This window comes from Alosa pseudoharengus, unplaced genomic scaffold (assembly GCF_046254945.1).
Source record: "Alosa pseudoharengus isolate Yale_2024_CS ecotype anadromous, Long Island Sound unplaced genomic scaffold, YU_APseudo_1.1 YU_APseudo_1.1_scf_1, whole genome shotgun sequence".
Lineage (NCBI taxonomy): Eukaryota > Metazoa > Chordata > Actinopteri > Clupeiformes > Clupeidae > Alosa > Alosa pseudoharengus.
The window spans coordinates 54,667,621-54,680,271 of NW_027468564.1; the positions used below are offsets into that span (position 1 = coordinate 54,667,621).

At 44.2% G+C, this 12,651-nt stretch overlaps 1 protein-coding gene across 2 annotated transcripts; it reads right to left on the reverse strand.

Moving 5' to 3' along the window:
• Positions 1-244: 244 nt before the first annotated feature.
• Positions 245-8,974, reverse strand: LOC143133495 (stromal cell-derived factor 1-like). Of its 2 annotated transcripts, none has more exons than XM_076293270.1 (4): positions 8,796-8,974; positions 6,740-6,857; positions 4,285-4,402; positions 245-2,748 (listed from the first exon to the last, which is right to left on the reverse strand). In XM_076293270.1, exons 1-3 carry the CDS (start codon positions 8,860-8,862, stop codon positions 4,312-4,314), a joined length of 276 nt encoding a protein of 91 aa, XP_076149385.1. In that variant the 5' UTR covers positions 8,863-8,974; the 3' UTR covers positions 245-2,748; positions 4,285-4,311. The 2 variants fall into 2 exon arrangements, with proteins under 2 accessions (XP_076149385.1, XP_076149377.1); XM_076293262.1 differs by having other exon boundaries at positions 4,316-4,402; positions 8,796-8,973.
• Between the last annotated feature and the right edge of the window lie 3,677 nt (positions 8,975-12,651).

Sequence of the window (12,651 nt, forward strand, 5' to 3'; positions counted from 1 at the left end):
AGTCCATTTCAAGAAGCCCATGGCCATACATTTTACAATATGCGAGCCCTCCTCTAAAACCCTGAGGACCTGAAGACCACGATTACATAGAGCTCTAGTTACATACTGTACACTTACATTGTTTTGACTACTGACTAGACTACAACCAACTACTTACATTTTTGCCTGAGTTGTTGATAATACTACACCCATCCACTACACATACAAATGCTATGGAGAGAAAGGAAATAAACAAGCAAGATCATTTATATGTCAATTTATGAGTTTATTGAAAAAAGGGAGTGATTTCAAAATGTATGAAAATGCATTTCTGGTAACATGTAAAAGTACAGAGGCCGGAAACGATAAACAATATAAAAAACACATGTACACAGTATACAGTAAGCTGCCTCACAGAGAAGAACAACATTCTTCACATTGTTTGGGGAGAATAGCACCCAAATGAATATAAAAGTCAACAAATACATGTTTAGTCCATGATGACATTCTGCTTTATTCAATTTTATACACAATTAGTGGAATGTATTGTGTGCTGGAACCTACTTGATGAACAATTCATACATTGTCAAAACCTATAGATCCTGCAAATTCTTCCATTAGTTACAAAAGCCAAATACTCTTTTCCATTATTTAATTTGCCAAAACTACCGTGACACACAAGGAACAGGCAGAAAGGCACTTAAAATGGCGTTTCCATTCTTTTGTCATTTTTAACTGCCAGCTCGATTGGTCAAACCACCTCAGAACGGACCTCAGATTTTCCTGGATACAACCGCGAATAGAAAATGGCAGCCAGGCTAATTGATGCCTCAGGTTGTGTCAATTATTTTCTTGTCTTAAAGTCTGCATTGAAAAAAATGTGAGTTCACATTACATGAACACAGCCTCCTCAACCCTCACCCAAATCCCCCTCTTTATAGGAGCATAAGGGGTGAGGGCTGCACCTTGGGTGCTCTGGCTCTGGCCTGGCCATCTCCTGAACGCCGGCTCTTTTAATGGGACTTCAGTTTTTACAATGAAGAATAACACAAAAGCCAAAACACACACACACAGCAACTGAGAAGTACAATAGAAACACACATCAGTCAAGTGCTTATTGGAGTGGCTTGATTAGAAGCAGATGTTGAACGTATGTCTTAAACAATATTGTTCCCTGATTTTGCTCGGAGGTATTGTATCCACACATCATATTTTAACTCTGGAATCCAAAGGGAGTGGGAGGAAGGGGGAGGGGGTGGAGGGTGGGGGAGCACTGTAGCTGTGCCTTGTGAAATGGCCAGGGCTTCAATGGAATTATCATCTAATTCAACCATAACTACTAGCATGGAACTGTTTGCCCAGAATTCATCCAGTATGTTGGGCCTGCTTTGAGTTTTCAGGTTTTCAGCCCCCTTCTACATATCCATAAAGGATCACTAGCTGAAGTGGATTTACCCCTTGCTAGAGAAATCAGTAAAGCCTGGCAACCGACTTTTGTGTGCCTACACAATTTCTACAGTTTCCATATAGAAGTCTGGTTTTAAAAAAGAAGGTAGGCCTACAGAGAAAAGCCTGTTTTCCAATTCAGCTGACCTGAACCTTGATGGAAAATAGTATTTTCACACAATATAATATTTTGCCCAAAGTAACTGACAGAAATAGCTTGAAATGTAATAATACTGTGAAACGGAAATGTCTAAAATGCCTTCATAATGTGCTATAATTGTAAAAGTTCTTATTCAGATATAGGAAAAGTGAGTATTGACTGCTCAGGCACTTAAGCGGCTCAAGATGAGGACAGGGCAACAAGAACATCAAGACCAGAACCCTACATGTTCTTCTCCGGCAGTGAGGATTGGAGCCTCGTCTTCCAGCTAGCCTACTACAGCGCTGTAAGTAAACATTCATCTGACAATTTCATATCAACGTCCTATCCTCGCCTCATCACAATCATAGTTTGACAGTCGGTGGGTCTCTTTACATGCCTGTGTAACTTTGTCTTGTAGAAACACTGAAGCATGGGGCGAAAGTTAGGGAGAGGGAAGTCCATTTCATTCTGCACGTGCCTTAGGCCCAGCGCTTTTAGGACAAACCCTGCTAAACCTTAAATTGTTTATTAAGTAGCAAACAGAAGCCAGTTGGCTTGTAGTTTCCGTAAGGGATTTTGTCGATATCATAGGTTATTTTCTATTTTAACAGTAATCTAGCCCGCTTTAGGGGCCATAACACGTTCGGGGATACGACACGACGAAATCAGGGTTGTCCTCCCCTTTTCTGCGCACACACGCAGCGGAAAAACTGGTGCCGAAGTACAACTTCCTCGCCGCCAAACTCCCTCTCACCATCAATCTTGAGCAGCTTAAGCCTATAGGTAATTTCACATCGCCCTCAATACTCGACATGAGTCAACATCGTCTTCTTAATTGTACTGCGATTTACATTATTTTTAATGCATTATATCTCTTTAGCACGCACGCATCAACTCATTCGCTCGCTGACTCACTCACTCACATTCATACTTATCTTAAAACATACAAAACGCCCACATTCACTCAGATTATTACATCAGTATTTAAACATGTGTGATTACTCTCCATTGCTAATATACACGAAGAGAGAGGTGACTTGCTTGCAGAGTGAATCTGGCGAGGGTGAAGTGCTGTTTGTGCAAGCGATCCAGAGAGAAGGAGAGGAGTGCGTGTATTCCATTTTCTTTAGAAAGTCCTGTGGCAGACGCTTTAATTTGAACGTTTCCTCGACTTCTTGATCCTAAAACAGAACAAATGGGGAGATATGAGTAGGTGAAACAATAAATGCAATATGGGCAATATAATGTTGAAGCAAATAGCCCTGTAAAACTGTTATACATCATTTTACTACCAGAAAGTCAACGAGAATAAAATAGATTCAATTTGCTCTTATGGAGCATTCATGGGCAATGCTCTCATGCCAGAACGCGTTGGAATTATGCTTATTGATTTAATGTAGTTTGCATAATTTTTATGTTAATATAATATGCTTTAAAAGCGCATGTTATTAACTTTCTAGTGTGCACATATGCAAAATCCTATTGTTGCCTAATCACTCATCTTTGTGCAGTGCTAAAGTCTCCCGCGTGCTTACTGTGGCCACGCAGCACCACATGGGTGGTGAAATGTCAGGGGAGCACCTTGTTTATTTCCAGATAGTTTTAGTCTGGAGTGCCTGTTTTTCACCACATCATCGTGGCAGTAGACACATGGCTGACGTAAAGATAATGATGACCAGACGCAACATGAATTTTTACAAGCAGTGTTTACACTTTAACGGCCCCCACTTATTTAAGCTGCTTACCCAGGCACTCAAAACCGACGTGTTTATGACTTACAGTCTGCAGTCCAGTAAAGAAGCGCCCGTGATGCATGCTGTTTTACTACTACTTAAGACCAATCTAAATAATTTTCTAAATCCAGGCTCTTAACTGTAACGAATTCCACAGAATCAAATTCCCCGAAATGACCTCGTTTCAACCCACGCTCACGTCGATTTTCTCCTGTTCTCTGCTTTCTGAAACAGTTGGAGAGCTTTGAACAATACATTCTAATCAATCCATACCACAAATTAAGTCATCTATTGAAAATCTAACTTCAGTCGCACTGTAGCAGTCGAAATCCCTGTCTGATCCATCACGCTGCGATTCAGACCAGGTGATTAACATGCTTCAGCTAAATTGTTCGCCTGAGTGCGAAACACGATTGGGAGCCGTATTTCTCTGTCACGGCAGTTTTATGGAATCCAGCGCGCGGTGTTTGCTGTAGTCCAGCAGCTGTTTATATAAGCGAACACCGCTGCACCGTGTCCACTCCAGTCCCTACTGAATAAGCTATGAACTGTACTCCACGAGGGAAAACAGAACGGCCGTTTTAATTAAAGAAAACAAACTGAATATGATATAAACTATGGCATTCTCAGAGTTACAGTATATGTTGCACATGTGACGAAGAGATAAACGGATATTGATTTGACTCGGTTCCAGCGTGACTCAAATACTTTTTAGAAAAAAACATTTCTGGAGAAGGGATGCTTTTTTTTTTGCTTTGTAAGTAGAGAAACAAGGAACTTGAAAATACCAAGGCACATTCTTAAAGCCTGTTTTAATGTGTCAAAGAGTAGCCAATGATCTGTCTAGTGAGTGATATTGTACTTCACTCTTGTCAGACCACAAACTTGAGATTTGTTTAATTAGAAAAAAATCTCTGAATTATTCACATGAAAACAGGAGTGTATCTCATTCCTTGTTTCTCTGTTACCTTTGTCTTTTCTTACTTGTCCAAATGGGAAGGACTTTTCTCCTTACTTGTTAATGGCATTCCTCAGATACTGCTGGAGCCATTTGGTCTTGGGGTTTATGCAGACCTCCCGGTCGCTGTTCTTGAGCTTGGCACTGAGGAAGAAGAAGAGAAGTGAGTGATTGAGTAAGCAAGTGAGTGAAAGACAGAAAGAGAGAGAGAGAACATTCATCTCATTCTTTGAAAAATAAGAGAGCATTTTTCCATATCACACGCCATCACTGCAACGTGATCTTATCAGATCATGTGCGTGGTTTCAGCATGGTGTTCATTTCATGTTGCGTTGCATTATGTCCACACTGTATCAAAAGCTGGCATTTCCTAAGCTTTTTTAATTAGGTTATATTAAGAAAGCTCAGTTCCAGGGAAATCCATGTGAACTGTATCACATTCCCCTTACATACTTTCATAAATTCAATTGTGTCTGTTACTGTAGAAAAACATTGATAAAGAAGTACATTCATAGCTCTGCATTTAAACTATATTGACTGCATTAAGACCTGTCGTGTGTAAGACAGGTCTTAATGCAGTCAGTATTGTACAGTATGACCTCCTTGGTCTGTGTTATATGTGTTTTGGGATGCTGGATTATTGTTTTTTCTGTTTGCCGTGTGCAAAGAAGGAATGTTTCTCTCTAAATTGACCGCACTGTTCTTGGAGCATAACCCCTCATCAGAGCTTGGCCTGAGGACCAGAATTGCCTGGCAGCCACCTCCCAACCTGCTAGTCATCAGTACCGCTGCCCTGTGCTTCTTCTCCGCAACCCGACACCGAGCTGGCGATACTCTGCCCACAAGGGAGTTGCAGGGGGCCTGGCGGCCACCTCAGGCGTGTAAAATGAAACACATCCATTTCTCTCCAGAGGCAAATGACAAGCTCCCCTCTCCTCCCTCTCTCGTTTGGACCGGAGCCTTCCGTCGACCAAATGGCCCTGAGATGAAAGGCACAGGCCAGGAGAGCAATCAGCTCCTTATCCAGTCAAATCAGCACCATAAAGCTCTAAGTCAAATAAAACGCGTAAGAGGATCTTTTGTTTGCGAGTGGGTTTTTTCTCTGCTTATTTTCTTTGTTGGGTAGCAGGGGATGCTCTTTATTTTTCCAGCTTATTTGGACTGCTAATCTGGTCAGGGATTTGGAGGTTTTTTTTCCCCTTCCCTGGCTAAGTTAATGTTTTGTTTTTGATGTGTTCACAAGTCAACCCATCCACCCCTCCACCCCTCTGTCCTCCCCTCCTCCATCCCCCTTTCTCCTGTTTTATCTGTCTCAGCCAAACACCAGTCTAATTGACTTGGCTTGGACTGGTGCTGCTGGTCTGGGTGAGAGCCAGCAGGTAGTAATTACTTCACGGGTAAATGCCAACGGCAAACGGAGGGGAGCGAGCTCTCCACAGGAAAGGGGTCAGTTTGTTTGGGTGGCGGAGGTGACGGACTCAGGGGTGGGAATGGGGTGTGGGAGGGGGTGGGGGGTGAAGAGCCCCGGGCAGAGGTGGACGATGGTGGAGGGGTTGTATCATTGTCGGCTATGTTTAATCTGACCCGAGGTGAGATATCACAGTCGGAGTGAGAGATGCGTGCCGGGGGTTTAGGACTCCCACTGTTCCTGGAGGGCTTCTCTCTCTCTCGCCCTCTCTTTCAAAGGGCAGGCCGAATTTGGCCCCGTCTTGCCAACTTGGCTGCAAGCTGACCTTGTGTCTTGGCGTAACCCGCGGCGGCCTGGGTTTTTAATTGGCTTCTTGACCCCTCTGACCCCCTCTCTCTGACTTTCACAGCTCTGTTTGGGAACCCCACACAAATGGGCCATCTAATGCCTTCCAGACGGCCAGGGCCCGGCCAGATGGGCTCAGATAAGATGAAGGGAGGCAGAAGCGATGCCAGAAACACACAGGTAATCGCTCTGACCTCTGACCAATTAGAGTTTCCTCCAGAAAACAAAACCCCTCAAATTCTCTCTTTCTTGCTCTCCTTCTCTCTATTCTTGCCTTTTTCCCTTCTCTCTCTCTCTCTCTCTCTCTCTCCATCTCTCTCACACACACTCTTTCTGTCTCATTTCTTCCTCTCCCGATCAGCTCATGTTTGTTTTGCATCAGTTTCCATTGTGCTTGTTTGCAGTCCATCACATCCATCTGCGCAGCCAAAAGCACCTCAGACCCACGTGATGGCCGTCCTCAGCCCTTATCTGACCAATCACCTCCCTCCACCCGAGCAAACAGGTACAATGCCTCCTGCACCACCGCCCTCCAGGCACATACACAATCTCACCCAGTATCACATGCCCTCTGGGATGATTACACTGCCATCTCAACATCCATCCCCATTACGTAGAGATCTAATCCTAACTCAATGAGGTGTGACTGTGTATGTGTGTGTGTGTGTGTGTGTGTAAGGGGTGGTGTGTGTGAGTATGAATGTGGATATGGGTGTCAGCTCACTCACATGACTTGGAAGGGGCAGTTGGGCGTGTGGAGGAACTTGATCTCGCGGATGCTGCTTTTGGGCACAGTGTTGAGCGTGGAACGGCACCAACAGCGCTCCACCAGGCTGATGGGCTTGGCTGAGGGAGAAAATAGAGAGAGAGAGAGATGGAGAGATGAGAGATACAGAGAGATAGAGAGAGAGAAGAAATAAAGAGATGAGATAGAAGTATTGGAGGGAAGGAAGGGAAAAGAAAGCGTGAGAAAAAAGTGAGTTGGGGAAGAGGAGGGAAGAATAACATTAGATTTGAATCAACGGTTATCTGTCGCACTCTATACAGCACAATATGCATTATCAGCTCCATAATATATTTTATACATTATTTAGCAATAAAGAAAATATCACAACTGAAATATTTTGCTCAATTCAGGAGATAGAGCTTGTCTGTGGTGAGAGAATTGACTGGGAATTAGTTAATTTAGTTGCGTTTCTCACTAAAAGCTGAGAGATAATTAAAAAGAGATTAGACACTTTGGTCAGTTTTCCCCCCTTGCGTCGTGCTTACACGGCCCTTTTCACTCTCAATGTGCTGAAAGCAACCTTTCTTTCCTGAAGGACACTCTAAAAGTTAGCCGCATCAGTCTTTTCCTATCTCTCTCTCTCCCTTCCTCCGTAAGAGTTTCCTCCAGAGCGGTCAGCTCAGATGGACCGACGCTTGGCATGAAGCAGCTGAAGGACATTCTTTCGTTAGAAAGTCGACGTTGTCCCGGCACCACCGCTGACACCTTCATTTAACATAAAGCGCTCGGCGGTCAGTCAGTGATGAACCACATTCGCCCAATTTGTTTTCCATTTAACATTCGTCTTTTGTTTAACATGATACCTACACGCAAAAGATGGCCACAAATCCTGTGTGAATGGTCCAATTCAACAGTGTGGGTTTCAGCGGCGCCAAAAAAAAACACCTTTAATTGCCCTTCTAAATCCAAACCGTCTTTTGCCTCCAAATAGATAATCCCATCCACAGCCAGTTAGAGGACTGTTTCTAAATTTTTTTCCAAGTGCTTAAGGAAGTGCACGTCTCGGGGCAAATCCAAACCAACTCTTCTATCACATAATCTGGCCCATTAACATGTAAAAGCCCAGATGATCGGGGGTCCAGCAGTGGAGGCTGCCAAAAGTGAGCATCGCGCCTTCCTTTGTTTATCCCCACCCAATTAGAAGCTAATTGAAAGAAAGTGAGCGCCGAGAGGTAAATGGCCACACATTAAAGGGACAATGGGGGCCACTTGGCGACTGAAACAACACAAGCTTTCGCATAACACAACAAACTCTTTTGGCTCCGTGCGACACCTCCCGTAGGCTCAGGGCTTAAGACTCAGTAGTTTTGTTTCACCAAATGTCAAACTGTGGAACATGTGGAGGCACGTCCAGTTGATTCTTAAAACAACATTAAATTACTGCAGTGCAAAATTAAATTACACTTGTTTCAAGAAAGACATGTTCACAATTTCACACCCCAGAAGAAGATAACAAATTATTATAATTACATGCATACTTCAGATATAATGGAGAAAAAACCTACTCAAGTGATAAACTGAATTCAAATCTATCTTAAGCAATTAAATAACATGAAGCACACACAAGCAGCCCATCTGTAACTATAGACTGTCACTATCATCCAACTGCCTCTACAGAGACTACATGTGTGTATAGGAGGTACCATCACAGACCTGTAGATTAAAACCACAGCCATCTCAAAAGTCACATCAATCCCAAAACATTGGCATTCTCATCTGCAGCTGCACTGGAGAACAGCCATAACCTTTTACAGTTGTGACTAAATTTACAAAGAGAGCATAACCTGTTACCTCATACTTCCCTCTGCTTTCAGAACCCATCGGAAAAAACCCACGGATTATTTCCTCTTAAATCCAATGTCACAGAGCAGAGAGAGAGAGAGAGAGAGAGAGAGACAGAGAGAGAGAGCAGCGACATCCGCGGGAATGCACCATCCCTGAGTCCCCAGCCATCCCACATCAAAAGGCTTTAAAACTGCCGGGAGAGGCAGACTTACCGGCAGAGCTGGGTAAGTGCAGAGCCACCGTCAGAAGCGCGAGCACTGCCAGAATTTTGACATCCATGATGAGTAAATCTGTCTGTGTGTGTCTGCGTAGGCTCCTGCGTTTGTGTAGCGGTGGTGTGTGTAGCGTGGGTAGATTCCAGGGCACAATGAGGCACGGTGGACCTCTGCAGAGTGTTAAATGCGAGGAGAGCTGGCGGGGAGCGACTCCCACTTTCTCAGGAAAGGAGGGGAGGAGGAAAGGGGAGGAGGGGAGGGAGGGAGGGGAGGACTCAGCAACCAGAATGCAGCTTGTCTTTCTCACTTTCTCTCTCCCTCTCTATCTCTCTGTCACTAACCAGTCTCCATCTCTTTCTCTCTGTCTCTTCCTCTCCCTCTCTTGCTCTTTCAGTCTGTCTCTGTTGCTCTCTATATTTCCCTCTCTGTCTCTGTCACTCTCTTTTTCTTCCTAAACTTCATCTCTCCTCTCCTGTTCTCAATGCAGACTCCCTTCACTCCCTCTTGTTAATGCTCTCCTTTCTCTTTCTCTCTCTCTCTCTCTTTCTCTCTCTCTCTCTCACTCTTGTTTGACTTCTCTCCATCCCTCAGCTGTGTCCCTCTCCCTCTCTGTGAAACTTCATCTGTTCTTCCTCGTCTGTTCTCCATCTCTCCTGCTCTCTGTCCCCCCCTTCTCTTGTCTTGTTCTCCGCTGCCCCACCAGACCTCCCGCCACCAGCACTCCCGCTGTTCAGCTCCATACTGTTGTGCTCCAGCCAAACGACTTGTTATTGTTTATCCGCTCTGTTGTGCTCTGTTGACTTTCAATTATCTGCCACTGCTTTCTATCTTCCTGCCCCCCCCCCGTCTCTCTTTTTCTCTTTCTCCCCCGAGTCTCCCTCTCTTTCTCCCCCTCTCGACGCGGAGCAGATGTACGCATCTTTTCTTTTCCACGAGCCTTCTATTCCCTCCATCCCCTGTGGCCTTCTCCTCCATCTCTGCGTGTTCTGATCTAATTGCCCCTTCGCCGCACAAAAGCTTCAGATTCCTCCTGTCACATATCTAATTCACAGACCACAATCCCTGCAGAGTTTGCTGGCAAGGAGGAAAACTTCAATATTGTACGGCTGATAAACTCAAGACCAACGTCACCTCATCTCGTTCCTGTTAGCTATACATGTCTATATGTCGCGGTAATGAAATAAGCAGCATATCAAACAGGTGAGGGAATTGAGCCAACCTACAGGGAGACGATCTTTGTTCTTTTCTACGCGTTTTCCCAAACAATTAGCAGTCCTCTTTGACACCAGAACTTTCCGTGAGCACGTCCAATTTCATTTGGCACCGCGATGGGACTGGTTAGGAGGAACCTTTCCGAGACATTTAACAGAACACAGATGTTTGATTTCGAGATTTATGTTTGTTTTTCTCTCTCCAAGAACCAAACAGAGAAATGAAATAGAGAGAGACGAGAACAGAGAACAGAGAGAGATAAAGAGGAACGTACTCAGAAGTTAAAGAAACCGGCAGTCAGAAGAGAATAAGGAGGGAAGTCAAATGGAAAGATACTGGCAGGCAGACAGACAGAAGGAGAGTGGGAAAGGGAGATATTCTTACAAAGGCACAAGGAGAGAAAGAATGCAAAAACACATTTAGAAAGAGACCAACACAGTACGAGACACAGACAGACAGACAGACAGACACACACAGACACACACAGACAGACAGACAGACAGACAGACACACACAGACAGACAGACAGACAGACAGACAGACACACACAGACAGACAGACACAAACACAGACAGACACACACAGGCAGACAGACAGACAGACAGACAGACAGACAGGCAGACAGACAGACAGACAGACAGACACACACAGACAGACAGACAGACAGACAGACAGACAGACAGACAGACAGACAGACAGAGGTGTCTATAAAGCAGCGGTGAGCTGCCCCACTGCTGGTGCATTCAGTCCCTTGGGGGGCCTGGGCGCTGTCTGTGTTTAACGAGCGCTGCGCTGCACTGTGCCGTGCCGCACCTCTGGCTGGGCGCGCTGGAGGAACACAGGACTCTTTAGCAGCCCATAAAGCTCCACGGGCCTGAGCACCAGCCAAATCACCACCAGCAGGCCAATTTAGCTTTAGAGGTGTTACAACTTACGAGAGCCGGTGATAAAAGTTACATCACTAGAGAAAAGGCTGTTGGGGATTTTACTGATGTTTTTTTTTATGTTGGGACCAACTGCTATTGCTGATTGATCCAAAGGTGGAGAGAAAGTAAAATGTCTCATGTGTTTACTACTTAGCATGAGGATTTTACGTATTTGTTTTTTATTTTTGGTTTGTAGCTCACTAGGATACAGCATTACACAAGCTCTCTGAATTTGATGAAACTTTTAGGAGGGACTGGATTCAATTTAAAAAGTACATTTCGTTCTCAAATTTTTTGCCCCCCTCCATATTTTGGTCAACATGTTTGGTGTCGTTCTGTGGTCTGGAATAGGACTTAACATTGCCAGGTCAGACGTGAGGGTCCGTGTAGTAAATCTGGCCGAGGTCCTCCTCCCCAGACCCCACTCCCCCAGGGCTAGTTAGGAGGAGGAGAGGTGAGGGGTGAGGGGCCGACGGCTGATGGAGTGGACCTGCTGCTGAAAGTCCCTTTCTGCGGTACTCTTGACCTGGGTGACAACGCTGCCACTCGTATCCCCCCATAATGCCGCAGGGCAGCGTTTCATGTCACGGTATTAGGTTTCAGCCAGACCCCGCTGCACTTCTTTGTTCTCAAATTTGCCTGGAATGGACAAGTCGCTGAATTCAGCTATGTGGGTGAGCTTAATTGGCCCTTTTATCCTTTATGGTTTTCCACAACCCACAAAAAACACATTTCCTGACATTATGCAGGATTTTTGTCAAAATTGTAAAAGAAAATAAACAGAATAAAAACATAATGCATTGGAACCACAGACAAGTGAAGACACTGGTGAACCACAGACAAGTGAAAACACTGTAACATTTGAAATGAGCTGTGGCACATCGAAATCATTGAATAATCAGCACCCATTATCACGTTCAGTTCAATAAAGATGAATTCAATACACTGAAAATCAACAGATTGAAACAAATCATCCTTTTCACCCACTTAAATCTATTATTTTATTTAGTAGTACAGATTATCAAATTTATAGCACATTTTTCTTGGTTTTATCCACCAGAATTGCAGCTGGATTTGATAGCATAACAGTTAGAATGTGATCATAAACAGACGAGGCAAAGAACAATCCCCTGGTACTGGACGTTGTTTTGGCTAAGTAAACAAAGCAAACAGAAATGAAAAGTGTGTTCAGCACCCCTCCTGTGAGGGTCAGACCAGAGGTTCTCGTCACCGCCATCGCGCAGGCAACGGTTTCTCCAGCCGGTCACTGGGGAAGGGACCCCTGCGTGGCCTTATCCACTGCTGTCCTATCCGTCAGCCCTGACCTCATCAGGTACCTCAGGACTGGTTTCCTACTTACTACACAACACTACAACACAGGAAACAACCAGACCTGCTAGTGTTAAGAATTTATGTCAGTACTGTTGATTTATTTAAATAAACACATCATACTTGACCTTTTTAAATATATATATTAAATATATATATTTTAAATATATATGTGTATATATATATATTTATATATATATAAAATTCTTCATCCACGATATACCCATCTATGGTCTGTGTGAACATCTTGTATTGCCTGAGCTTAGCAGGGAATGGTTATTTATCCTAATACGTTTTGCATTGGAGTTAATGTGAATAGCACACTATTTGTTTAAACTGGAATTTTCTTAAATAGTCTGTTTCCGTGAGTAAAGTCTGCGGTCATT

Coding starts and splice junctions, on each gene's coding strand:
- LOC143133495 (XM_076293262.1), bottom strand. CDS start 8,862: ATGGATGTCAAAATTCTGGCAGTGCTCGCGCTTCTGACGGTGGCTCTG. Junction 4,403..6,739: donor AACTGCCCCTTCCAAGTCAT/GTGAGTGAGCTG, acceptor CTTCTTCCTCAG/TGCCAAGCTCAAGAACAGCG. Junction 2,749..4,315: donor CTGAGGAATGCCATTAACAA/GTAAGGAGAAAA, acceptor GTTCTGTTTTAG/GATCAAGAAGTCGAGGAAAC.